Raw genomic sequence first — 26,463 nt, 5'->3', positions numbered from 1 at the left:
TGAGTAGCCCAATAAGAAACTTTATCAATCCCTTTATCAATCATGCTGGATCCAAGAGATGTGAGTCATCAGAAGCATTCTACATTTTGATAAAATGCAGTACTGTGGAAGGGAATAAACGAGTATCTTGTATCTTGACCCAGAGGATGGTTAACCAAGATGGAGATTATATACAGATTATTAGGAAGCTCTGTCACTCCAGACCAGTTATAGATTATCTAATGCACTGCATCATCAGCACTTGAAAGTCATTAACAAGAATCGTGAATACACAGTAATTTCTTCTTCTTTTAGCAAACATATAACTGTTCTGTAGGCTATCAAATACGTCTTCTCTTGCAAATTCCCTCTGCAAATTTTATCTTTTATCTGAAATGTATTATAGAATTCCAGTGCCACAATGAAATACCAAGTGCCACTAACACAGGATTTACCAGTATCACAGGTACTAGCTTTGTGAAATTTAGTGCTGACAAATGTCACAGTTCATTGGATCCAAAGAGAAATGGTAATATAAAAGTAGGGAAACAATATTTTGAGTTGGGGGAGGAAAGGGGAGGGGCATCCAATAGTAATTTCTAAACTGTAATCCAAAGAGCTATAATTTATAGGCTTCCTACAAAGGAGTTGTTTGTTTTTTTCCTCAAAAATTAAGAGAATGTGAAGAGAAATAGAGCTAATAAGAAGTACTTTTCTCTCTCTCACTCAATAAAATTGTTGGGATTTTTTTTTTGGCTAACCAGAAAGGCAGCATTATTTTTAAGTATTAAAAAAACCAAATCACATTTTTTCAGGGTTTTAAATCCTTGCCGTAGTTTCTAAAAAAATTTTAACATATTAGTAGGTTCAGATTTCAGTTATTTTCAATTCAATAACTGGAATACTATCAGATGACATTTAAATGTGAGTTGCAAGATAATGATAACTTGTGAATAACTTAAAATACTGTCAAGTCATATTAAACAAGTACAGTCTTTTAAGTACAGTCTTAATATTTGCTTTAACTAAATATTTTGTTATAATAATTCATAAAAAACATCTATTTAGAGGAACATGTCTATAAAGGTCTCATGTCTACATAAGATTTTTCCTGTTCTGGAGTCCAAGTGTACTGTATTTCTCAAATACGGACCCTCTCCTGTTAATCTGATCAAGGTACATCTACCATCCATCTATACCACCGCTTCAAATTGGCCATGATGGACAATCTAAAACTCTACCATGACCACAGATATGTATATGTAACCCAAATGATCAAAACATACCAGTTTTTTCCGATGTTCTGAGAAACACCATGTCAGATGGGATTCGTTGATTCTGAGAGGGGGGGGAAAAAAAAGGTACATTTTTTAAAGTAGGAAAGAAAAGTGAATTTCAGTCAAATATCCAGTAAGATCTATCACCAAAAGGTCACACTGGGATTGAAACTCAATTAAAATAGGATTTCCCATAATACTTTAGATTCAGCATTTGCAATTCAGAAATCAATATTTTCAAAAAATTATACAATAAGCAAACAGCTAGTCCTTTCAGATGGTCTTAATAAGTGAATCAAATACCTGAAGAACTACAACAGATATATGTTTTCTTGACTGAAAACAGTAGTTCAAGAATATAAGTATCTAATTGAAATATTTTTTAAAAAATAATTTCACTAAACAAAAAATTTACTTTCGGCATACATAACAGAAAAAAAAAGTGACATTTAAAGCATCTGTCTTAGCACTCAAGTAGCAAATGTTATGTATACCAAGTATTCTCTCTCTCAACACACACAAACATACACAGGGGAAACAGCAAGTCAGGGAATAGCATTTCCAAATTTTCATATCTATAAGCCCATCCTTACAAAGACAAAAATGAACAGAATTTCTTTCTCAGTATCTAAAGCACAGAGCCATATGCCATGTTCAGCCATTTCCCTTTCAAGCACAGATCTGTATCAAATCTCATTTTCAATTTTTGTTGACCACAGAAAGGCCAATCTAAGCTTTTACAGTTTTTATCTGCTACATGGCTACCCAGATCCTTAGCTCTCCTACCACATATTCACCATACCAGTTTACACATTGCCAACAAGAATGTAAAATTGGGGGAAGTAAAAATAACAAACACATCAAAATCTGAAAAAAAATACAGGACTGGAAAGGAAAAAAAGTGACAGACTAAGGTGACAGCGACCAGAGTGAACAGTAGACAGAACAATGAAAAAAATATACCATACTGAATTGCCATTTCTTCCATGACAACTTAAGGCCAGTATGCCACGTGCATTTAGCTTGATACTGAAGCTATACACAAAGATTCACTCTTCTTCCATTTACAGACTATCTTTAACTAATTAAGAAATCTCAGTGGATTAGTAGCAATGCTTTCACTAGCTTTATACTAAAACATGTTTCTTAATCATTTCAGAGTACTTGCTAAGAGAACATAATGCACAAGTATTCTTCCACATAGAAAGCACTTCCATTCTGAGAAGAAATTTCAGGTTTTCCTGTTATACCTAGTTGATATTCCTTTGAAAGTCACTGCATATTTAGGGCTCAACTGAGAGCTGAACCGTTTGTTTGAATGGAAAAGAAAGTAAATGTAGCTGACAAAGCTCACTATATGGCATACACGAACCTCAGGGATTTCAAGCTTAAAAATCTGACTGAATTAACTCAACAAAAAAGCTAAGCAGCATGGTCAGTGTATGAGCATTTCAAAACTACACAACTAGTTCCTATTTCACATTTCAGTTATAATCAAACTGCAAAATAAATACAGCAATAATTAGCCAGTTTGGGCTGTTTTGTGCATAAACTACCTATTCTAGAAAACTGGTTAGTTAGTTTATACAAACTAAACAGCATTGAAGATGCTGTTTACTGAAAACTTCAAGAAATTGAGAACTTCAAGACATTAAGCAATGAAACACCATATGTACTGAATGCAGCATACAGAATTCCACCTGTAAATTCTATGGGGTAATCATAGTCACAGTACTTTGATTTAGTGTTTGGAAGACACAAATTCTATGGGTTAGTACAGAGATGTAACTATCAAAGGAAAATGTGATGTGTACAAAATTATCTTTATATTAAATTCAAGTGTATTCGGCATGTAGCAGCTCTGAATGTCCTTATCATAACAGGAATCTAGGCAATAGCTCAGACCACAGCATCAGCAAACACATTCAAAAACATCCTAAAAGGATCAACACAAACAGAGCAGCATATTTTTATAAATTTGAGTCAAGCCAGTCTTTCATCTCAACATTTAAGGACACAACACTGCTATGACCAGAAAGAAACTCAGCATTGTCAAATTAATTTTATTTAAATCCAGGGACGTAGTTTCTTGTTTTTAATTCTTCAGCTTTTATTTTTTTGAAGGCAGCACTTCCCATTCATCACTGCATGTCAAAAGAAAAACCTTAGAAATATGTAGACTCATAGCACCCTCCAATAAAACAGCTTAAAATACATCCATCAAAATAATAAAAGTGCTGCTTTGTATGACACTTAAGTATGTGAGACCTTCAAAATACTACACCTGCCTATCCATAAAAATCAGTTCAGAGAGTGAAAAAAAAATCCCACTGTCTCACTCATGGAGAATAAATGTGTATTTACATCAGATAACAATCTGAAGAAGCTGATGCTTTTTCCCATATATAATGCTGTACTCTTAACATTTGTTTTTAAGAAGCCAGAATCATATAGCATTATTATTTCTGATCACAAAACATCCTAGATACTGTAGGCAAAGTTTTCCATTACTCCAAGGAAACTTCTTGAAACCAGCATGCACAACATTGCCACTTGAAATAGTGTGATCTGCATAGATCTGTTAGTCAAGTGCCAGATTCTGTGTTATATGGGCTCAGCTTTTAAAATACAATCATGTAAACTCTCTAAATCTCTAGGAGGAAGGCACCTCTTGCCACTGTAGTAATACTCTCAAGGACACTGTTTCAGAAGTGGGACTGGAACAAACTGCAACTGTATTCTCTGCTGACGTAAAGTTGAGTACAGAAAGGCCACGATGGGCTACATAAATGGTACTATCGCAAGCAACCAAGATGCTTAGAGAACAGGGAAGTTTGGAAACACCAGAAAATAGATGCATGCTCTATTTTACCTAAAAATCCTATGCAGTTAGCAAAAAAACCCTCCTTATGCCTTAAAATTATGCATTTCCATGCATGGATACTTTTTGATTTGGACCAATTGCCATTTATTTGTAAAAGCATAATGAATCAGAAATTCATGTGCTTATTTGTATGTCAACAGTATTAACCTCAAAGAGGCTGCTCACCTGCAACTGCAGCTAGTACACCATTATTTGGAATTTTGCCTTATAAAAGAAAATAATTGAACATGTAGTGAAATTAATTATCCATTGTGAACCCAGATTTGATCACGAATATCTCATATTCAGATTTAGAAGAAATGGCAATAAAAACTTTAACCTTAGTATATATTATTACATACCTATTAAAGGAAGGAAAAAAGAGGAAAGGGAAAATGCAACTTCAAAATTAAATAAATCTTTCCTTACATGACAATAACAATTAAACAGATACCCAGTCTTCATATAGATTAGCTATACATTTTTGCAGCTTCCCTGCCAGCTCTGACATAAATCCATTACACAAGTTTCAGGTTACTGGTTTCATGCCTACCAACTTTCAGTTACTTGTAAACAACCTAAAACACTTGACTAGCACCCAAATTTTTTGCAAAAGTAACAGTCAAATGATGTAATACTAAATTAATTAGAAGTTCTAATGATCAAAATGTGATATCAGGTTTTTACATATCATTACTAACTTCCATGGAGACCATGTTTCACATTCAGTAAATTTAACATTAATCTGGTAGTTGCTATCCAAGATTCAAGTCTTTATTCCTAAAAAAACTGTATGGAATCATAGAATATTTCTAGTTGGAAAGGACCCAAAGGATCATGAACTTCAATTCCCTGCTTCTTGCAGAACCACCTAAAACTAAACCATTTGTCTAAGAGCATTATTCAGACACCCCCTGAACTCTGACAGGCTTGGTGCTGTAACCACTTCCCTGGGGAGCCTGCTCCAGCGACCTCCACTGTTCTCAGTGAAGAACCTTACTCCTATGTCCAAACTGATCTTTCTCTGACACAGCTTAATTCCATTTCCTCATGAGAGAGATCAGTACCTCACCCTCGCTGCCCCCTTGAGGAAGTTGTAGACTGCAGTCAAATTACTCGTGATCATTTTCATATTTTAACAGAAACTATGCATAGAGTCAGAGTCTTCAGAGCTGGAAGGGACCACTGAAGATCATCTAGTCCAACTCCTCCGTCAGAGCAGGATCACCTAGAGTAGGTTACACAGGAATACATCCAGGCTGGTTGTGGAGAGGAGACTCCAGAGGAGACTCCACAACCTCCCTGCACAGCCTATTCCAGTGCTCTGTCACCCTCACAGTAGTTTTTCCTTATGTTTTTGAACATCCACTTCAATTTTGTCTTTTTAGTGTGTCCTCTCTGCTTGACTTCAGTTTACAGGAAAGAATATAAGCTTTTCCTCATTAACATATAGGAATGTATCCTCCAATGTAGAAAAGACTGTCTTTACTTTTCCCCTCACAAAAAAGACAAAAAAACCACAGTAAAACCACAACAGCATTTAAGATTGACATCTTGTTTTTCATTAGGTTTTCAATATTTTGGAAAAGCGCAGATAAGTACTGCAGGAGTACAAGATGCCAAAAAAATATTGTCCCTATTACTGCTGACCCTGGAGAGCAAAGATCCCCCTGCAAAGTCGTATCCAGTCACCATAAAAGAGTGACTACACAGAAACAGATGGCAAGTATGCTACAAAAATCATTAACACTGCATTATGGAGAAAATTAACATTTGTCACAGACAAACGGCAGCAATATGTCAATCATGTTCACCCTCTCGCATCCTATTTATCAAAGTGGAACAAGTTAAAATGACAACACGTACAAATTCCAGCATTCAGAAGCCCATGAAGAAACTATGTGATCTCAATTACCATGGAGATGAAGCTAGAAGTGTTTATTGAAATATACTGAAATTCAAATATATAAGTCATGAAAATTACTTGAATACATTGTTTTGCTTAAGTTGGGGAAGGATTAGAGCTTCAGAAAAGAAGGGCTTCCTTTTTTCTCAGTGTTTGTCTATGCTGCAGGCTTACAGATTCATTCCTAGAGATCTAACTATAGCAAGCAAGACAATGGACAACATAAAGTACTTCCCCAGCTTCTGAGTTCCCACGGCTAACTCGATGCCATCCAGGAATACTAGCCAGACTGGAAAACAAGAGCAGCCACAAACACAACTATACTTCCCAGCAACACAGGCCAGAATATTAACTTGAAAAATATAATTTCTAATAGTTTTCAAATTACGTTTTCATTTTTCTCATGTTATTATAATGAAATTATTTACATAAGTATCTCCAGCTTGCTAGTCAGTCTTCCAGTTCCCTTACAACTGCCCATAGCTACAGACTGTCCTTTCTTCTCCATTCATGTAATGAACCATCTACTCTTCCCACTGACTAAGGTATTCCTGCTTGCTTCTGACTTCTAAATGGAAGAGGCACTTCCCAGTTCTTTTCTTGCATCTGCATGCTGTGTGAAACTGCACACTAGCATTCAGTGCAATCCTTACAAACACTAGAATGATTCCACTTTCCACTTGAGATGAAGATAAAACAATTGTGGCCCTTTGCAGCTCCAAGAAAAGCTCTCAAATTTTAAGACAAAGCATTACTGTTCCATATGTTTTAAAACACTTGTGTTGCTATTATTACATGTTACTAAGTAAATATTATTATTTGCGGTGTTATTAAGGTTTATGCTCTCTTCACATCTCCAAAACCTATTCCAAACTATCAGTAAGCTACAGTGTCTAAATAATAATTTCTGAACTCATCAACTCATTCTTTCAAGTATCTTATTTAGAAAGACTATGTACACCTGTGCTCCCACTGCAAACTAAAAATGCATCTTCAGTCAAGGCAAACATCTAGGAAGCCATGGCTGTTTGAGGCAGGGTATCATTTTTGAGATAACACACACAAATCTCTTACTTTTTAAAAACAGGCAGTATTTTCTTCTATTCAGGCCTCTTCCTACCCTACTATTAGTGCACTACAAAATTTTCAGTTGAAACAATAGCTATATTACTTGGAAATAAACTATTTAAGCACATTCTAGTCACTCAGAGCTGCTTTGAATTTAATGAGGACTGTTTTTAAAAAAGACAAACCCAAAAAACAATAATAAGAGGATATTGAAGGTTTAAATACACAAAATCCTTTCCCTGAAGTAGTTAGTATTTGTGAAGCAGTCACTAAGTAACATATGGATCTTCAGCTCAAATGAGTCATTATTTTCACTACAGAAATGCTGTTGATGCATCTTCCAGTCAAATACAATGTTAACTTGTTCCTTTGCCATTAGACTGAGCAATTGAACATTTTACTCCCGACTGGTTCTTTGGCTTAAGAGTCACACTCTGAAATTGAAAACTGCTTGCTCCAACAAAATACACTTCTCAATAGAACTGGAAAACATTTAATTTCATTAGTCTGAAGGGATCCTCGGCTAGGCCAAAAGGAAAGAAAAAAAGCTCTGCTGGGTGAGAAAGGAGCTTGAAGCTGAAATACAACATTCAAACAATTACATGCATCTTACTGAGATACCCGAGTAAAATCTTCATCAAAAAGAACTCTACTCATTATTTGCCTAAATCCTTAAGTACTACTTTTTCTCTTTAGAAACTTCAGGTACCTCAAGATATATTACCTGCAAGCTGCTGCAAATAATGCTGAAATACATTCTAATGACCTACCTCATACAAGACAGATTGATCCCCCAAGTAATTCCAGTTTTCCAAATTCTAGCATAATTCAGACTGATAGATCTCGGTAAATTTCAGGGGAGACAAACTACCTATGTAGCCACTTCAGTTTTCCCTATACACTGCAATAATTAATTCCAGATTTAGAGATTAAGACGACCCTAAAAAGTTTCCTAATAAAAACCAAAGTAAATATCTCATTCTTAGTCTCCAGGATGATGTGGAATAGGTGCAAGCAAGCAGCTGCAAGCTGACTCCACCTGCACTCTCTTATAGCAATGTATATGGCAAAACAGATGTGAAGACCAGACAAATTAGTGCTAATCTTCCCTATGCTAATATATGCTGCTCAGGCCCAAAAAGATAGCAGATATACACAGCAGACAAAAGGAAGAAAAATAATAGAAAACCGAAACCAGAAACAGCACAAACTACATGAAAATTGGTATATTTTTAGCTGAGAGAAGCAAACCAAATGAAACTTGGGTGTATTGTTCTTTGTTTGGACCACAGAAAAAACAGAATGAAATAAGTTTTCCAAAACAAACAGAAGAGTGACTTCTTATATATAGCTGAAAAAAGAAAATAAATCTCCATCCTCTAACAATTTGCAAGTTCTCCAAATTCTGCAAGTAAAAGGAGAGGTGCTAACAAATAAGAAAGCACACAATGTATCAAGAATGCATATCAGCTGAAGGATTTTCTTTTATCAGAAGTAATTTACTCCACTAAGTAGGAGTCAAACCATCAAGAAGTTTCAAAAAGTCTAGTCACTGACAAGGTTCCACTAATGACTATTCTGCCAAGATGCAAGTTGCCATACAAAACTTCAAACAAGGCAGCAGGTACAAGCTTTATCTTGAGATGCCTCCTTCCCGCATCTCCATGGCTTAGTTTGCTAATACAAAGCAAGATGGGAATCACTTGCTGGCACCTAGAAATTAAGTGACCTTTTCATAATGAACTTAAGTAAAAATTGTTTCCTCTGACAACAACATTGACTTTCACTATCATAGTGATTTGTTAGCACCCCAGAAAAACAACTTTAATAAGAAATATTGTCTTAACTATAAGACTAACATAAGGGGAAAAACGTTCACAGCTCTCACTCACCATTTGCAATCAAACTGGAAAGGCTACAGTTTTTTGTCCTTTTTAAAAATAATATAAAAGTTTATTTAATTAAATATAATATTGTGTACATGTTAAATGATATAAAATAATTACATTTTATGTGTAAACAAAATTATCCTTGAAGCCTTCAGAAAAACACATCAGAAGGTAGGTACCAGCAATCAGACAGCTTAGAATATCCAGCACTGCACAAGCCAGAGAATTTTATTCCCTTCACTAGATAAATTTAAACATATACCAATTCATAAAATCTAAATGCCTACATTCAATTTAGCTTACAATTAATAAAAAATAGACTTCCTTGTAGATTCTCAAATAACACTTGAACTAAAATATTAGCTAGTTAGTACTTCACAGATAAGTACCATGATATATTTTCTTCAAAAGATAGTTAACATGTCAATAATCTTTAGTCTCTAAAATATATTTAAAAAGTATCAACCTTTTCCACTATGATGAGGTCTCCAACTTGTATGTCTGAACTCTTAACTTGCACTTTACCTTAAAAAAAAGAAGAAATGTAATCAACTTAGGCAGACATTAATAAAGAGTCACAAGAATATAAATTCCAGAATACAAGTTATACTTAAAGATGTAATTGTTTGGCAAAACCAGTACAATTCATAAAAGTGGATCTCTGATGAACACATTAATGAATAGATTTCATCTGTTTGAATAAATTATTCACTGGTTAAAAAAGTCTAGTTTTGTAACCAGTTAGCTATTGTACAAGTATTAGATGAAAAAAATGCACGGAAGATTCTCAAGTCTGATCTACAGCACTAATAACAGAGTTGTAAAATTGGAAAAATAAGTCTTTCACATCTCCTACTAGACAGCACTTCTGACAAGTCAAGAGTTGTTAGGCTTACAGTTATGGAGCATTCTCACACATGAGTTGTTAGTCACAGCCCAGTTACCAACAGGTAGCTTTGCTTTGTCACTGAAGTTAATGGTATAATTGGCACAGGCTGACACTTCTTGGCACTTACAGTGGAAAAAAGCTAAGTATACTGAAGTCGAAGGAAATAGCTGAAATTTTCTAAATAAAATACCAAAAGCAGAAATAGGTGATTTTTTTTCATTCTCTAGAGCTGCCTATTCAGTAACTGCTGTGAACAAGTAATACAAAACTATACACAGCACACATACCAATTTAATTTCTGTATGTTCTGTGGGGTATTAATATTTGTAAGACAAGTTTTAACATTCTTATTTAATGGACTGGAGAACTGAGACAGAGAGGTTAAGCTACTGCCCAAAATGAGTTATTATTGATCTCATTAGAATTCAAGAATTCTAGTCTCAGGTCCTTGCTAGAATCCAGAAAAATTTGCTTCCTTGAATTAAAAACAACCAAAAAACAAGAACAAAAAACCTCGTAGACAAACAATTCATGACATATGGATATCCTCTTCCATCATATAACAGGTGATAAATTCAGAACATTTTAACTCAAGATATGAACACATATGTATTTACATAGCCTGGTGTGCCAAAACACCCATGCAAAATATATTTTTACATCAGAAACACTATCATGATTCCAAGTAGTAGGTATCTGATCAACAGCTATCAGATGACAAGCATGTCAACACACGGTAAGGTGCAAGGGTTCTAAACAAAAATCAGACTGAACAGAAGACCTACAAAACCATGGGATGAGCAGCAGTAAGTTTGGAGGTTAATCAAAATTATTATGCATAGTAAATATGTCAATATGCATTCTACCATCTCTCGAAGTTATATTAAGTATAAGACAGAAACAAAATCAGGTTCCAAATCCAGGAGACATACATATCATGGCTCTCAATTACGAGAAATCAGGTAGTTAACCTCAAAAAATTCCTTATACTTACATATGCATTTAGTCAAAGCTAATAAGATTCATATTATGAGCAATTATTTTCAGTACTTGCTCTTTAAAACTGCATTTTACGTGAAAGTAACAGTTGTTTTGCATTTAATTTGGTACATAAGTTTATTGCTATAGCTAATTTTTAATACATTTTCTGTGACACTTTGAAAATGTGCAATGTCAGAGGAAAATTGGAATTGTCTTTGGCCTGCCTGCAAAGTGACTTCAGAAAGCCACCAGTTCTATTTTTCAGTTGCCAAAAACAACTTCCCACCCCCAAATATAAAACAAATTATTTCTACAATCTGACTCTTAACGGTGCCGTAACACATTCGTGAGGGTGAAGTGAGTAGAAGACGACCAAGGTAGAAAAAGCTGAAGGAAGAAACATCAGCAGTTCTCTACAGGAGTTTTAAGATACCCATGGAAATTAGTGCCACTCTCTTAATTATTTTTATTTTGTTTAAATCTGAAATAACTAATAGTAAAGATCAACCACTTAAAGAACAGTCTGATACCAGATCAACATATTTAGTCTGCTTAACTGCATGAGCCTCTGAATTCTCTTTATAAATTCTGAAGTTGTGACTAGAAGTGAATACTATATTCAATAAACTGATTATAACAGCCACAGAAATCCTAGTACAAGGTATATTAAATCTCAGATCTATACCACGTATGCAGTCATGTATGACCAAAACTGTTCAGATGTCAAATACAACTACTAGCAATTTTATCAACTTAAACCATTGAATTTTCCACAGTCATGTTCTAACAGCATCTAAAGAAAAGATCAAGACACTAAGCTTCAGAAGACAAGAAAAGGTAGAACATTAATTTGCACCATGATTTAGGACAGACAAAAAGCAAAGACTCTTGATGCCAAGTATATCAACAGGAATCCACACTGCACCTTAGCTTGTACTCAGCCTAACAATCCTGGGAATTTCACATTATGAATTCAAATTTCCTTATCAGACTGTTTTAGGCTGTTTTCTAGGGGCTTAGTATAACACTACAGAATACCATCTTTATTACACACTAATGTTGCCTTGTTAGAGCACTCTGCATATCTCCACAATTAGGGCAGTAGCCTGTGATATGCAAGTGTATTAATTCTAAAACAAATCTGAGTGGCAGAATACATTCCTCTAAAAACTAAATGGCAAAACGTGGAAGTAATTAAAAGTGTGGCTCAAATTTTTGAAAAGTCAACAAATAACACTTTACTTTAGACTAGCAAAAGGGAGAATCATTAGAAATAATTTCAGAAAGCATTCAAATAATGAAATACTACATCTTAGAGGGAAAAAAATGCAGTGAATAATATTCAGTGTCAAATTATTTTTGCAAGCTATTTTTTCCTATAAAAGCATCTCTGTATCAAAACACTCTTCACCATCTGTGTAATTACCAATAAAAAGTCCAAAGCTGTTAGAAGTGGCTGCACATCCAGACTTTATAGTCCAACAAGGCGCAAGGCGTTTGCCTAAAGCAACATACAGATTTATGCAGAACTAGAACACTGAAATGCATCTGTAGTAATTCATTATAATCCAAAGATAAAGCCTGTTGAAATGGATTGTAATTATTTGGAAAAATACTATGTATTTCATGTGTGCTAGCAACTATTTCACATTTAAAAATTAAGAAATTAAGTACACAAGATGTGGTTATACACAACACCAGAAAACACTTTTTTTTTCATAAGTGTCTCTACTAAGTGAGTGCAAGCCATGCCTGAAAGAACAGTAACTTCTGCAAGTAGCATTTTTAATGTTTAATTTGCTATTACATCTTATCCATGGTACCTTCAGTACTGTCTGAAGTACAGCTTCTGGATTTGGCAACAGATATTATCTCTAAACCATAAATATAAAACTCTTTGAGTGAAAGGAGTCAAGCATAGACCATATGAAAGTTTTACCTGGCATCTGTCATCCTGAGTTTTCAGCATAGTTAATGTATACTTCATATAGTGGGGAGCTGGAAAGGGGGGAGTGGGCAGTGAGGGAAAGCTTAAAGCTACAGTTGAGTCTAAGGTGAAAATGCTGATCTCTCAGTGCAAGTGCTGTCTTTAGGTCCTTCTTTTCAATTCTTACATAATAAAATTTAATCACCAACAAAAAGCACGAGATAGAAGCTTTCTAGCTCCTCCCCTCTGTGTACTACCTCCTCTTGGGTGAAACTGAAAGCTTCATTCTTTCTTATCCTGCCTTCTGGATCCTTAAAAAACTGGAAGAAAATTATACCCTTGACATTTCCTCTCCTCCAGCCTCTTACATTAAAATTTCAAGTTCTGTTTCTGCTGTTGTTTACTGCTTCCCTAATCAGCTGATACATTTATTTAAAAACTTGTACGTTCCAAATGGTCTACATAGCAGTAGGTTTTAATTATTGCAAGCAATAAAGACCTAATTTCATAGAATCATAGAATACCAGGTTGGAAGGAACCTCAAGGACCATCTGGTCCAACCTTTCTAGGTACTACCATAGCTTATAGGAGATGGCTCAGCACCCAGTCAAACTGAGACTTAAAACTGTCCAACGTGGGGGAATCTACTACTTCTCTTAGGAGACTATTCCAATGTTTGACTGTCCTCATGGTTGAAAAATTTAGCTCGCATCCAACCAGAATATCCCCAGCAGCAACTTGTGCCCATTATCCCTTGTCTTTTCCATGTGACTTCTTCTAAAAAGGGAGTCTCCACCTTCTTGGAAGCCACTCTTTAAGTACTGGAACATTGTAATAGGGTCTCCTCAAAGTCTTCTCTTCTTAAGACTGAACAAACAGTTCTCTCAGCTTCTCCTCTTGACAGGTTCTGCAGTCCTCTGATCATCCCTGTGGCCCTTCTCTGGATTCTCTCCAGCCTGTCCACATCCTTTTTGTAGAGCAGGGACCAAAACTGAACACAACACTCCAGGTGTGGTCTGACAAGCGCCAAGTAGAGTGGGATGATGACTTCTTGATCTCTGCAGGTGATGCCCTTGTTGATGCAGCCCAGCATCATACTGGCTTTCTTTGCTGCTTCAGCACATAGTTCACTCATGTTGAGCCTGTTATCCACCAAGACCCCCAGGTCCCTTTCCACAGGGCTGCTCTCCACTCAGGTGGATCCCAGCCTGGACTGCATTCCTGGGTTATGTGTTCCAAGGTGCAAGACCGTACACTTCTCCCCACTGAACTTCATAAGCTTTTTGTTAGCCCACTCCTCTAGTCTGTCTAGGTCATCCTAGAGAGTGGCTCTCCCTTCTGGAGTGTGAACTTTCCCACTCATCTTGGTGTCAGCAAACTTCATAAGGGTGCTCTTGATCCCAACATTCAGGTCACTAATGAAGATGTTAAACAGCATTGGGTCCAATATCAATCCCTGAGGGACACCACTCGTGACTGGTTGCCAGTTTGAGGAGAAACTATGGACTACCACCCTCTGCGTACGGTCTGTCAGCCAGCTCCCCACTCACTGCACAGACCACTTGTCAAGGCTGTAATGAGTCAGTTTCTCCAGGAGCAGGCTGTGAGGAGCTGTACCAAAAGTCTTGGAGAATGTCCACTGCTCGCCCTGCACCCAACCAAGCAGGTTACTTTGTAGTAGAAGGTGATCACGTCTGTCAAGCACGATTTGGCCCTGGTAAACTCATGTTGGCTTTTCCCAATCATGTAGTTCAATTTCCTTTTAACAGTCCCCAGGAAGATTTGCTCCATGACTTTCCCAGTGACTTAAGTAAGGTTAATGGGACTGTAACTACCTGAGTCCTCCTCTGGACCCTTCTTATAGATGGGGTGACATTAGCCTTCCTCCAGTCTTCAGGGAGATCTCCCAATCTCTACGACTTCTCAAAGATTACAGAGAGCAGCTTTGCAACAACATCAGCAGCTCTCTCAGCACAAGGAGCTCCAGAACAAGGCAAAGGAGTTCCTTCACCTGGGCACAAGTCCTGCAAGCATGGTCACCACTACCATCTGACAGTGGTGTGCAAGTTGGATAGACCCTACAGCCTGACACCTGGGTAGTGGCGTTTTGCCAGGAGAGATCAGTCTGGAAAGCTGCATCAGCCCTAAAGTGCGCAGAGCTGAGAGATACTGTTGTCTTCTGTCCTGCCAGGTGGATCTCATTGTTACCTGGCCAATAATTAGCAGTCTCTCAGCACCCTCCCAGCATGCTCTGCCTGCATGAACTGCCTCTAGATTCCAATTATTTTTTTTTTATGCAGTGGCTTTTGAAAAGGCAGCATGATCTGTTCTTGAAGAGCTGAAATTCTAATGTTGTAAGAAGTTTCAATAAAGACTTCAAGTAACTGCAAAAGAATAATATTAGAAGAATCAAGACAAACACTTTATTCAAAGTTGCAGATAACAAGTCTCTTGACAGAGAGCATTTTGCAATTTAAAAAAAGGTCAACTGAGATATCAACTCAGTAAAGTGGCACATTAGGAACAGAGCAGCTTCCCCTGCATAAACGTAAGCTTAAAAGTGAAAAAAACAACAAACCTCAAATCACTGTAGCTCTCTAAAACAGACTTCTCAATTCTCTGATTTTTAAGGAAACATAGTAGTTTTCATGCTTTGATCTTTTTATATATATAGCTGTTACTGATACTTCCTCAATTTCACACAGTTTTGGCACATATAATTAACTTCACTACATTCTTAAACACCCATTAAAATACAGTACAGACTTAAGTCTTTTACATTTGAAGCCGGGATAGAAATATTTCATTAATCTCATTTTTCCAGATGTTAATTTTTTGCTTTGCAGGTTGCAAGGTGAGTTTTGCAACACTCTGAAAGTCATGTTAAGCATCCTGAGATGAAGTGACAGATGCATGCCTCTTCTGTAACTTAATAGTGTGACTATTAGAGTTAGTTATTTTCTTATTGATCTTTTTTCTTCAAAACTTCAGTAACACTGCATGGGCAGGCCTAACTAGGAAAGTTTAAGGGCAGGACTGCTAACTTCAAGAATGGAAAGGAAAAAAAGAGTTAAAAATGCTTTACAATTTTACCATCCAATCAGCTTTGGTAGTTTAATGAAAGAAATAATAGCCTGTTTATGAACTTGGCAATTCTTCTGCAGAATAGCAACATTTTTTCACAGGCACTTAACTTTTCATACCAAAGTGCATGTGACAAGAAGCTTCACCAAAAATGTAAGTCTCTTAGCAAAGAAAAAAAACACACCTCTTGTAAACCTGCATGCATAAGTCTAAATTTTTTTTTTTTCCATTGCAGTTACAGAAGGATAGACAGCAGAGCTGCTCTGAAGCAGAAAAAGGCAATTAAATCGACAGGATTTTCAATACCATTATAATTTCAATTCTACAGGGAGATAGTCTTTCTCCCTCCAACTTTAACTTGCATACTGACTGAAAACTATTTGTTAAGCATTTGCAGACCGGTAGGCAAAAAAGAAAAGCGGATTTTGCAATAAACATCTCAAAAAGATTAAGACAGCAGAAAGCATCATACACTGAACAACTTCAGAGATTCAATACAATAATCTAGGAAAGTATGCAAGGGAAAAGATTCACGTAAAAGACAAGGAGATGAGTACACTTACTTGACTTGCTTACAAAAACAACTCATTTACTGATTTTCATGTTTTATCACTTGCTGCAAAGGGTTAAAAACCATTCACATGTAGCAGGTTCACCCTCTTCAGAAGTGCAAAGTAACACAAAGCAAATTCACCAAGGGATGACTGAAGACAGATCTGCTGTGTTACACGACAAACAGAAACTGACTAACACTGGATATCTCACAGATCAGAATTAGTCTGTGGACATTAAACTAGTCATTGCTGCCTAAGTACAATTAAGTAACACTTAAAACAGATGTCCCATTGTCCCTTAACTTCCTGCTTAGAACAACTCATTATTATAAAAAAAATAATGTAAGACTTACTGATCAGAACAAATACATATGCAAAGTCTTCAATTATTAAAAAGAAATTCTACATCTTCAAGAGTCACAAATGTGAATCCAGCATCTTCAAAAAACTGGTACTTCTTATACTAGCAACATGCAGGTCATAAGACAACATTCACATGTTTTATCTGTTCAGGGGTTCCCGAGACTAAGAATGACTCCACAGAAAGCCAACACTAGTAGCCAGTAAAAGACTTTCTGATTTTAATCTACTGCAACAATGTATAAAAAAGATTTTAATTAACAAATCAGTCTACCACACTATCTTTATAAAAGTAATAAATCACAAGCTTCTCTTGCTACAAGTACCTTTCTCTACAGTAAACAAACAATTTTGCAAAACACCTGGAAGTGATTAAATTCTCTTTATCTTCCATAACTGGTACAATTAAAACTTAGGTAACACTGAACCTTGCTAACTTTAAGTCTTCCTACTGTCCAGTCTGAGCAAAGGCAACCTGCTTAACCTCTCCATGTCAGTTTCTCCATCTCCAAGACAAAAAAAACCCCACCTATTTCAAAGAAAAGGCTGTAAAAACTACTTAAGTCATGAAATCACTAGAAAAAGTTTCTAGAGCAGTGTAAAGTGCAGTTCCACTCTGAAAAGTTACTCTAAAGAGTGGCATCAATTTTCAGGCTTTAAATTAAATTAGTATCATGTTTTTCTTTCACAACTAACAAAGCCTTCTTTCTCCAAACAATTAGCCTGTAGGTTTGTATAGAGTCTAACTGAATTTTTTCCACTTGAAGAGTACTGCTGTCATTAAAAATTAGGCAGATTATACTGAAAGTTATTTATAAAATTAGTTTGCAGAAGTGTAGTACTTGACTTTATTGCTTTGAACTGATAAATACCAAAATCCTTCTCAAAACCTATAAAAGTCTAATATTATCATAGCAAGAAGTCCTATTCTTGTCTTAAAATTATATATTTCAGCTTCAGAATGCCTGATTAAAAAGAACCCTATATTACAAAGAATGTGCAATTTACCATCTATTCATCATTTTATATATGTATTTGTGGAAAGTTTTAGTACACCTTAATTTTGAGTGGGTACTGCAATAATGTTTCCTTCTCTAAATTGGCCACAACTCAAAACATTATTAGTAGAATATAATTTTAAAAACAAACAAACAAAAGAACAAAAACAAAACAAACAAAAAAAAAACAAACAAAAAAACCCCCAAACCAAACCAAAAAAAGTACCTACAAAAGAAAACAATAAACAAGCATGAATTCATGATGTCACTTCAAAGTAAAAACAGGCAAACATTTGTGGGTTAAAGTCATTATCCTTTGTTTAAAAAGAGGATTATTTAAAAGTTTTGAGTAAGTCACTGCTCTCTACATACCAGTTCCTGATTTAACTGCCAGGCTTTACCAATATACGATTGTATGCTACTTGTAAATCCTTGCTCTGTATCTGAAAACAGCTGTGTCAAGGTGACCAAATCAAACTTTAAATTGACAACTTCCATACTTCTAAGAGAAGCTAAAAAATTTTAAGTTTCTTGAATACACATAACCTCACAAAGTATTTCATGAGCTGGGAAAGAGGAAATCAGAATTTCAAAGCTTCTACTTAAATGTTGCTGAAACTCCTAGCAATTTATGATAAATTCTAATATTAGCTCTAAACAAGTGAAAAAAGGCACCAAATTCAGCACTTAAAACAGCAAATGTCAGTCTTGACTTTTATATTACATTGGTAACCATAAACTATGCATGTGCTTCCACAGCTAAGGATTTCAAGATTACTAACACTATTGCTGAAGAGGTTAGGACTGTAGCATTTCAAAGGTGAGCGTTCAGTGGCCTACCATAACAGATCTAAAAAAACTAAGTCAACTAGCAGGTTAAATTACACCTTTGAAAGAAAAGATGTTAAGAGTCCATTTCTTTACAGATTGTATTAGAGACTCAAATATCTGGAGTCCAGCAATGCAACCACTTATGTTAAACAAATTATAACTATCCCATTTGCAAACTTCCACAGTGGCATGCCTAAATGTTGGTAACGCTATTTCAGGCTGACAAGGAAGGGACAAACAGATAAATATTCCCTAAAGTTGCTCTCTTCTGTATGTAAACTTCAGAAATGCAAGTCTCCATACTGTGAGGAAGCAGTAAAAATTATTCTCAGCTGCTAGGTTATGTCATCACTAATGAGACTGTTGCCTACTTGCTTCCTAAAAATGGGGTAAGTTTTCAGACAGAACAAACTTGAGCTACATTGCAAGCTTTTGATTTTTTATTTTTTTTTCCTGGGGAGAATAGTATTCAGAGCTACTCCAGGAGTTTAGTTTATAATTAAGTTTTCCAGATTTGATGCGGCTACTCTTCCCACTGACTGTCGGCAGATAACACCAAGATATACTAAAAAGGGCAGTGAAATTCATGTTGAGAATTAGTGAACTGAATTTATGCTTGCCATAATGTATGCCACATACCCAAACTGCTTGTGATGCAACCTCACATTCCTGAATGGCTTTCCACTTCCTGGAACTTCTATGCCAAGGAAACTCCTTAACAGAAATTTCCTACGATATTCTAGCAAAATAACTTTCAAGGGTAATAACAAGATCATGTACTTTTGTGAGGTTATCCACTACAGTTTGACTTGATAATAGCTTATTCATTATTTTCAGCACCTTTCTATGTGGCATTCTATTCTGAACCTGTGTGCTAAGCAACATGAAAGTGGAGAGCACTGCAGTTTTTTCTCTTATGCCCATGTTTAAAATTTACAATAGCCCACCAAATTTAATTGCCACTTGACAGCTGAAGTGCTTCATTTTCTTAAGAGTCCTTGTGAAAAACTGTCAAAGGTTATGAGTCAAAAAAAGGTCATAACTGTGACTTCTCCTTTTATTAATTTCTGGAAAGAAAACTGGCTGTTCCTACTGCATGATTATATAGACTTCAAATTATATGCAAAAACTGAAATAAATACTCTTGATACTGAAGCTGACTCACAATCCATCTTCCTTTTCTTAAGCATAAATATATCCACCAAGTTTGAAAGGGTCTAGTGAATTTTAATTAGATTGTATTTCGTAGTTACTGATCCCTTATTTCCTACATACACTTGATACATAGCTGCCAGTGTTGCTGAGTTACTACTGTTCGGTATCCATTTCAGAGGAGAACTGCACTTGGAAGTAGTAGTACTGAACAGCAGAATGTTTCAAAAATATATACAATTATATACACACACCTTTATTTTACAAACAACAAAAGATTTACAACACTTCTAAAATAGATCAGGTTTAACTGTCATACTTATCTGAGGGCAGTTGCATTCTGAATAGTGCAGCTTGAGACTGTTAGTAATTTCCTAGACCTGAAAGCAATGTACATAAGAAAAAGATTAAATATTTTAAGGATTTATACAAATGGTTTTGCTAACCTCGTACTGTCAGCTTGCTATATAACTGTGAGTTCATTTCCTTGTCTCTCTTGTAACGTCGATATTCATCAACAGCTTCCCGTACCACCGTGACTGTCAAAACAAATCCCTGTTAAAGACAGGATTATGCAATTCAGAATTCTCAGTGCTAGAATAGAAACACACACGTAGGAACACGGTACAGAGTAAGAACATGTGCTTAGAAGATGCACTTTCTTCTCTCATTTGGATTTTAGTTATTTCTTCAATTTGTTAAAATCGTACCTTGGACTACTCAGAAAAAAAAAAGAAGGAAAACAATACTTGTACAAATATAATTCCAATAGCTACATCTCCAAATACATGCAATTTAGATATCATTTGAAATTTAAAAAATTAAGATTCTTTGGAATCTTAATACTTCCCTATCTTCCACAAATTCCAGGGTTTTAGCAGAAAGTCTCAATTTCTAATACTGAATTCACTGCTTTTTTCCTAATAGACAAATACCAGATGGTTAGTTTAATTACTTTTGCCATTGTAAATGTAGTTATTTACCAGTATGTACAAATATTGACAAAGAAAAATCGGGTTTGTTCTGAAAAACCTAAGTATCTACATGCTTTTGCTACTACTTTCACAGGACAGTGCCACTGCAGCTTCTGCTGGAAGCACAGTGTGTTACATGCAACTAACACGATCTCTGGCTGGCCACAAACAACAGTAAAGCTAAAGAGACTACAGAGAGAATACAGAACAATTCATGGATGAGCATGTAAGAGTGTGCTTCCTCCTTTTCTCAATCTCCTCAGATATGTTCTTCTGGCTTCTTGAACTCAAGTAGTCAGTGAAAGGGAAATAAAACTTTCAAAAGAAAAGGGAACTTGTAATTACTGTGAGTAAGCAGTGCTCAAGATGGCTAAAGAATTCAAATATTCTTAAATCCTCCAAAGATAAGGTTTTAGAGATTCACACACCTACCAACACCTTTCTTCTCTAGAAGACAATTTATACTATTAAGACTTCTCTATAGTTCAATGCTGTACCAACCTTCCTCTAACACCCCAGCAAGAAGAAAGGAGTGAAGGTGCAATTTTTTTAAAGGTGTCTTGACTACAGTTCTCCTTTTCAATAGTAAGGGTTTTATAGTAGGGCCTTCAATAGTAAGCCTTGCAGTTTCAGCCATAAATTCCAAGCTTTATTCTGTTGCTTATAGTTAAACACTTACTTATTCAGGTTGACATTAGCTACAACAATTATATTAGAATTACATAGGAAAAAAAAAGTTCCTTTGCAAAATGCATTCCTCTTCACTCCTATGGCATAACTGAATGAGCAGTAGGGTTTTACCCTTTTCCAGCAACACTATTTTCATGAACTTCAGCAGTACAGATATTTTGGCAGCATAAAAAAAAGGCACTCCTGAAGCACCTTCAAATATGGCCATTTGCACCTATCTCATAAATAAGATAGTAATCTAAGCACAGAATGCAAGGTGTTAATTGCAATAATTTCCTCTAGTGGCACTGTACCTTGCTGGGCAGCTCAGTACAGCTGACAACATCTATGAGGAGAAATTTAAACAGGCATTTCCCTTCTTCCCCATTTGTTCAGAGGAACCTGATACTCTTCCAAAGGCAAGCTGAAATTGTGAAGCCAATCTCACAAAAAAGTGTCATCTTTCTTTAACTGGAAGCAGTTAAATATGCTTAGCATATTGCTTAAAATCAAACCTGTATGCTTTACATCCTTTGTATGGTGGACTTGAAATGAGAAATTCATTCCCTACTTGAAAATGACAACAAACCAGTAAAACACAGCTGTGTCTGAAGAATTCGTGCTTGTTATACAAACTGTTCAAGTAAACAAAAAACACCAACAAAACAGCCAACAAACAAAAAATACTTAAACCCCTCAAACCCCACCACCAACAACCCCCCCAAATCTTTTATCACATAGTCAAGGTACATTCAGTTGGTTTTAAGTATCAGAATGAACAATTTTTCCTTTAAAATCTTCAGAGAAAATACAAGCCAAGTCCTGGCTACTCCTTGATTATTACTGAAAATTTATCAGCAGTTACATGGTCTTCAAAGAAAACCAAACTCATCTCTTAAGCAAGACAGTCCAGTGGGTTTGACTTACATGTTTTATATCTGCATCACACATACTAAGCCTTACTCAACATGCAATTAGTCACTTTTACCTGGAGGTTAATCACCAGTAGAAAAACTACTCAAGTAGAAACAAGTGAGTTCAGAAAAACACGTACCCCTAGACCGAGACATTTTTTTGTATTTTCAAGGTGTATGTGAAGTGGGAAACCTAATTAAAAATATCCTTGAATAAGACAAACATCTAAACAGAACAGATTACTAGTATTTGCAAAATACATTATTTTCTCCCTTCTTTGTGCACGGCTAAGATGCTAAGTGGTTTTTTTCCTTACTACCCCACAAACATACAGAACTGTACAAGGCACTTTACTGTGAAGAGACCAACTTCCAGAACAGACCAACTTCTGTATTCTACTTGGTCAGTGATAAGGACCTTTGTCCATTTCAAATCCCACTGTTGAAAAACCTTTCTGTTTTGGAAGTTTTTTGTTCCAGCAGAAGCCAAAAGTTACCTGGTAATAGAAGCATGAAGAACCTCCAAGACAGCCTCTGTTTATCAATACTTAAAAGGATGTATGTTACAACTATTAAAACAATGAAATAAATAAAGAATATTTACTCTATTGACTTGTTAAGAACATCCTTTAGTGAAGCAGTCAGCATGTCACTGTTCCTCTTGAATGTCACCGAGAATAAATGCTACTGCAAAATACCATTTTAAAATAAATTTAGAAAACACCACAGTTGTTCTTCCTGCCTTGCTTTAAAGCCAGGGGTGGAGGGGCCAGGAAAAAGAAGATTAAAGAAAAGGTAATGATCTGGTTACAAATAAAACAATGTCCAAATCATATGAATATACAGGGAAGACTACAAAAAGGGTCTCCTCTAAAAAGAACACCATTTTCAAACCTTAGGAAACCTGAGTCAGAAGCAAATGGCTTGAACAGTTTCCCAAGAAAATACTGTAGAGGGCTCAATAATAAAGACATAAGGAAGCCAGTGCAACTGTCAGGACAATTAATCAAGAAAAGCACATTTAATGAGTAACTTATTTTCAAGATGCATTTTCCTCCTGCTTTAGCCACGGCTTAAAATATTTTCTCTATTTTTGTGAAAGCAGGACATGATCAAAACAGATACAGAAGGAACGGAAAAAATTTATTCCTTCAGTTCTGACCTAGCCAGGAAATACAAAATAGTGAGCAAATCATAAACTGAAGAACTTTAGCACACGAATCAGCTACGTTGCCAAATAAAGTTCTTTACTAGGCTGGAGGGCTTTTTTGTTTGTTTTTTTAAACCTCTCAAGTAACCAGCAGCCAGAAAGGCTCAAACTACCTGTTTAACCAAAATAATCTCCAGCCTGTGGGGCAGGAGTAGAGCAGGCATGTCAAGGGGAAAGGCTCTCAACACCTTCTGGAGTATCTGCTGTAAAATACTATAATGTCAAGTAAGTTACTTTACTGTTACACACTTTAACCACTATAGTTTACCAGATGCAAATTTATGAAATATACACATACATTTTTTTTGTTTTAATCTGAATTTAAAAAACAAAACAACTAGTTAATAGTATCTTTCTGTTTACCAGAGGAGCCCAGTACGTGTACAGGTAGCCTATTTTCAATGCTGGTACAAACTGTGAGCAGGACACGACGAGAAAATAGAGATTCAAGAAAAACTTGAATTGTTCATATAAAACCTAAAATGAAAAAACAAAATACATAGAAATGCCTTAAAATTTGTACCCATAACGTACATAAAATTAACTTCTTCATTGTAGTAGATATAAAAACATCATAAGGCATACTTATGCCATATTATATGTGGTACTTTTAGCACAATATGCTATATATTGAACTACTACATATACTATAAGTTATTTTTAAATTATATTGCTATTTTTGTTTTCACTCCAGCAAACCAATTTGAAAAACTTTTGGTATTACGAAAACAGGACTACGTGAAGTCAATCTTTACAAATATTAAATATATACTAAGATCACTGTGCAAAGATTTACACTGAAATTTTAACAGTAAACAGAAATCTGGTGTCTGTAGAAGTATCTTGCAATAATTTTATATCCACAATAGATACCTTTATGAGTTAAAACCAGTTTTGAATTTATTTTATATACGATCAATAAAAAAAGCAAAGTAAGTATGTGACTATCTGAACCTTTAATATCAGAATCATAGAATGGTTAAGGTTGGAAAGGACCTCAAATACCATCAGGTTCCAAACCCCCTGCTATGAGCAGGGACACTTCACACTAGACCAGGTTGCACAAAGCCTCATCCAACCTGGCCTTGAATACCTCTAGGGAGGGGGCTTCCACAAGCTCCCTGGGCAACCTATTCCAGTGCCTTACTACCCTCATGGTGAAGAATTTCTTCCTAATGTCTGACCCCAATGCCCCCTCTTGAAGTTTTAAATACATTACCCTTGGTCCTATCACTACAAAAAGTTTTCCCCAGCTTTCCTGTACGTTCCCTTCTGATACTGAAAGGCTGCTATAAGGTCTCTCCAGAGCCTTCTCTTTTTCATGCCGAACAACTCCAATTCTCTCAGCCTGTCTTCATAGGAGAGGTGCTCCAGCCCTTCGACCATACTTGTGGCCCTCCTCTGGACTCACTACAACAGCTACATGTCCTTTATGTGCTAGGGGCTCCAGAACTGTACACCATACTTTAGGTGGGGTCTCAAGAGTGGAGAAGAGGGGAAGAATCACCTCCCTTGACCTGCTGGCCACACTTCTTTTGATGCAACTCAGGATGCAGCTGGCTTTTCAGGCTGCAAGGACACATTGCCAGCTCATGTTGAGCTTTTCACCAACCAACACCTCCAAGTCCTCCTCAGGGCTGGTCTCAATCCATTCTCCACCCAGCTTGTATTCCTGCTTGGAATTTCCCTAACTCAGGTGTAGAATCTTACACTTGGCCTTACTGAACTTCATGAGGGTGGCATGAGCCCACCCTTCAAGCTTGTTAAGGTCCATCTGGATGGCCTCCCTTCTCTCCAGCATGTTGACCTCACCACACAGCTTGCTGTCATCAGCAGGTTCCTGTGGGTGCACTGAATTCCACTGTCCGTGTCACCAACAAAGATGTTAAACAGTCCCATGCCCAGCATCAACCCCCAAGGAACACCACTAGTCACTTGTCTCCATGTGGACATCAAGCTGTTGACCACAATTCTTTGAGTGTGACCATCCAGTCAGTTCCTGATCCACTGAGTGGTCCATGCATCGAATCCATATCTTTCCAATTTTGAGACCAGTATGTCATGTGGAAAAGTGTCAAACGCTTTGCACAAGTACAGGTAGATGATATCAGTTGCTCTCTCCTCTTCCACCAATGCTGTGACCTCACTGTAAAAGGCCACCAAATTAGTCAGGCATGATTTGCCTTTGGTGAAGCTGAGCATCTTCAGCTTTAGCAGAGCTTTCAAGAGGATCTGCTCCATGAACTTGCCTGGCACAGAGGTGAGGTTGACTGGTCTGTAGTTCCCTGCATCTTCCTTTTTAACCTTTTTGAAAATCAGGGTTATGTTTCCCCTTTTCCAGTCAGTGGGAACTTCACCAGACTGCCATGATGTTTAAAATATGCTGGAAAGCGGCTTTGCATCTTCATCTGCCAGCTCCTTCAGAAGCCATGAACAGATCTTGTCAGGTGCTACGGACCTGTGTACTTTCGTGCCTTTCAGATGGGCTCAGACCTGCTCTTCCCCTACAGTGGGTATATATTCCTTCTCCCAGTCCCTTCCACTGCCTTCTGCAACTTAGATGGCACAGCCAAAATCCCCGCCAGTGAAGACGAAGGCAGAAATGTCATTGAGTACCTCAGCCTTCTCCATATCATGCCTCATCACTGACATTAACTGTAGAAGCTTTTATTGTTACCCTTGATGTCCCTGGTCAGATTTAATTCTATCTGGGCTTTAACTTTCCTAACTTGATACCTGACTGCACAGAAAACTTTGTACTCCTCCCAGGCTGCCTGTCCATGCTTTCACTCTCTGTAGACTTTCTTTTTACATCTAATTGTGTCCAGGAGCTCCTTGTTCATCCATGCAGGCCTCCTACCATTCTTATCTGCCTTCCTCTTTGTTGGAATGCATTGCTCCTGGGCTTGGAAGAAGTGATCCTTGAATACTGACCAGC

The 26,463-nt window shown here is 36.5% G+C and overlaps 1 protein-coding gene across 1 annotated transcript in view; it reads right to left on the bottom strand.

Moving 5' to 3' along the window:
- ATP9B (ATPase, class II, type 9B) overlaps positions 1-26,463 on the bottom strand; it is a 151,650-nt gene that overhangs the window by 114,568 nt on the left and 10,619 nt on the right. The window contains exons 3-6 of the mRNA XM_010008700.1: positions 23,889-24,002; positions 20,205-20,313; positions 9,449-9,507; positions 1,266-1,317 (exon numbers count right to left, since the gene is read on the bottom strand). Coding sequence (XP_010007002.1) covers positions 1,266-1,317; positions 9,449-9,507; positions 20,205-20,313; positions 23,889-24,002 — 334 coding nt within the window. The remainder of the gene's footprint in view (positions 1-1,265; positions 1,318-9,448; positions 9,508-20,204; positions 20,314-23,888; positions 24,003-26,463) is intronic.

The sequence above is a fragment of the Chaetura pelagica genome, unplaced genomic scaffold, assembly GCF_000747805.2.
Source record: "Chaetura pelagica isolate M959 unplaced genomic scaffold, ChaPel_1.0 scaffold332, whole genome shotgun sequence".
Classification (NCBI taxonomy): Eukaryota; Metazoa; Chordata; class Aves; order Apodiformes; family Apodidae; genus Chaetura; species Chaetura pelagica.
Note: the sequence above shows the minus strand (reverse complement) of the source record. Positions and strands in the feature narration are given on the sequence as shown.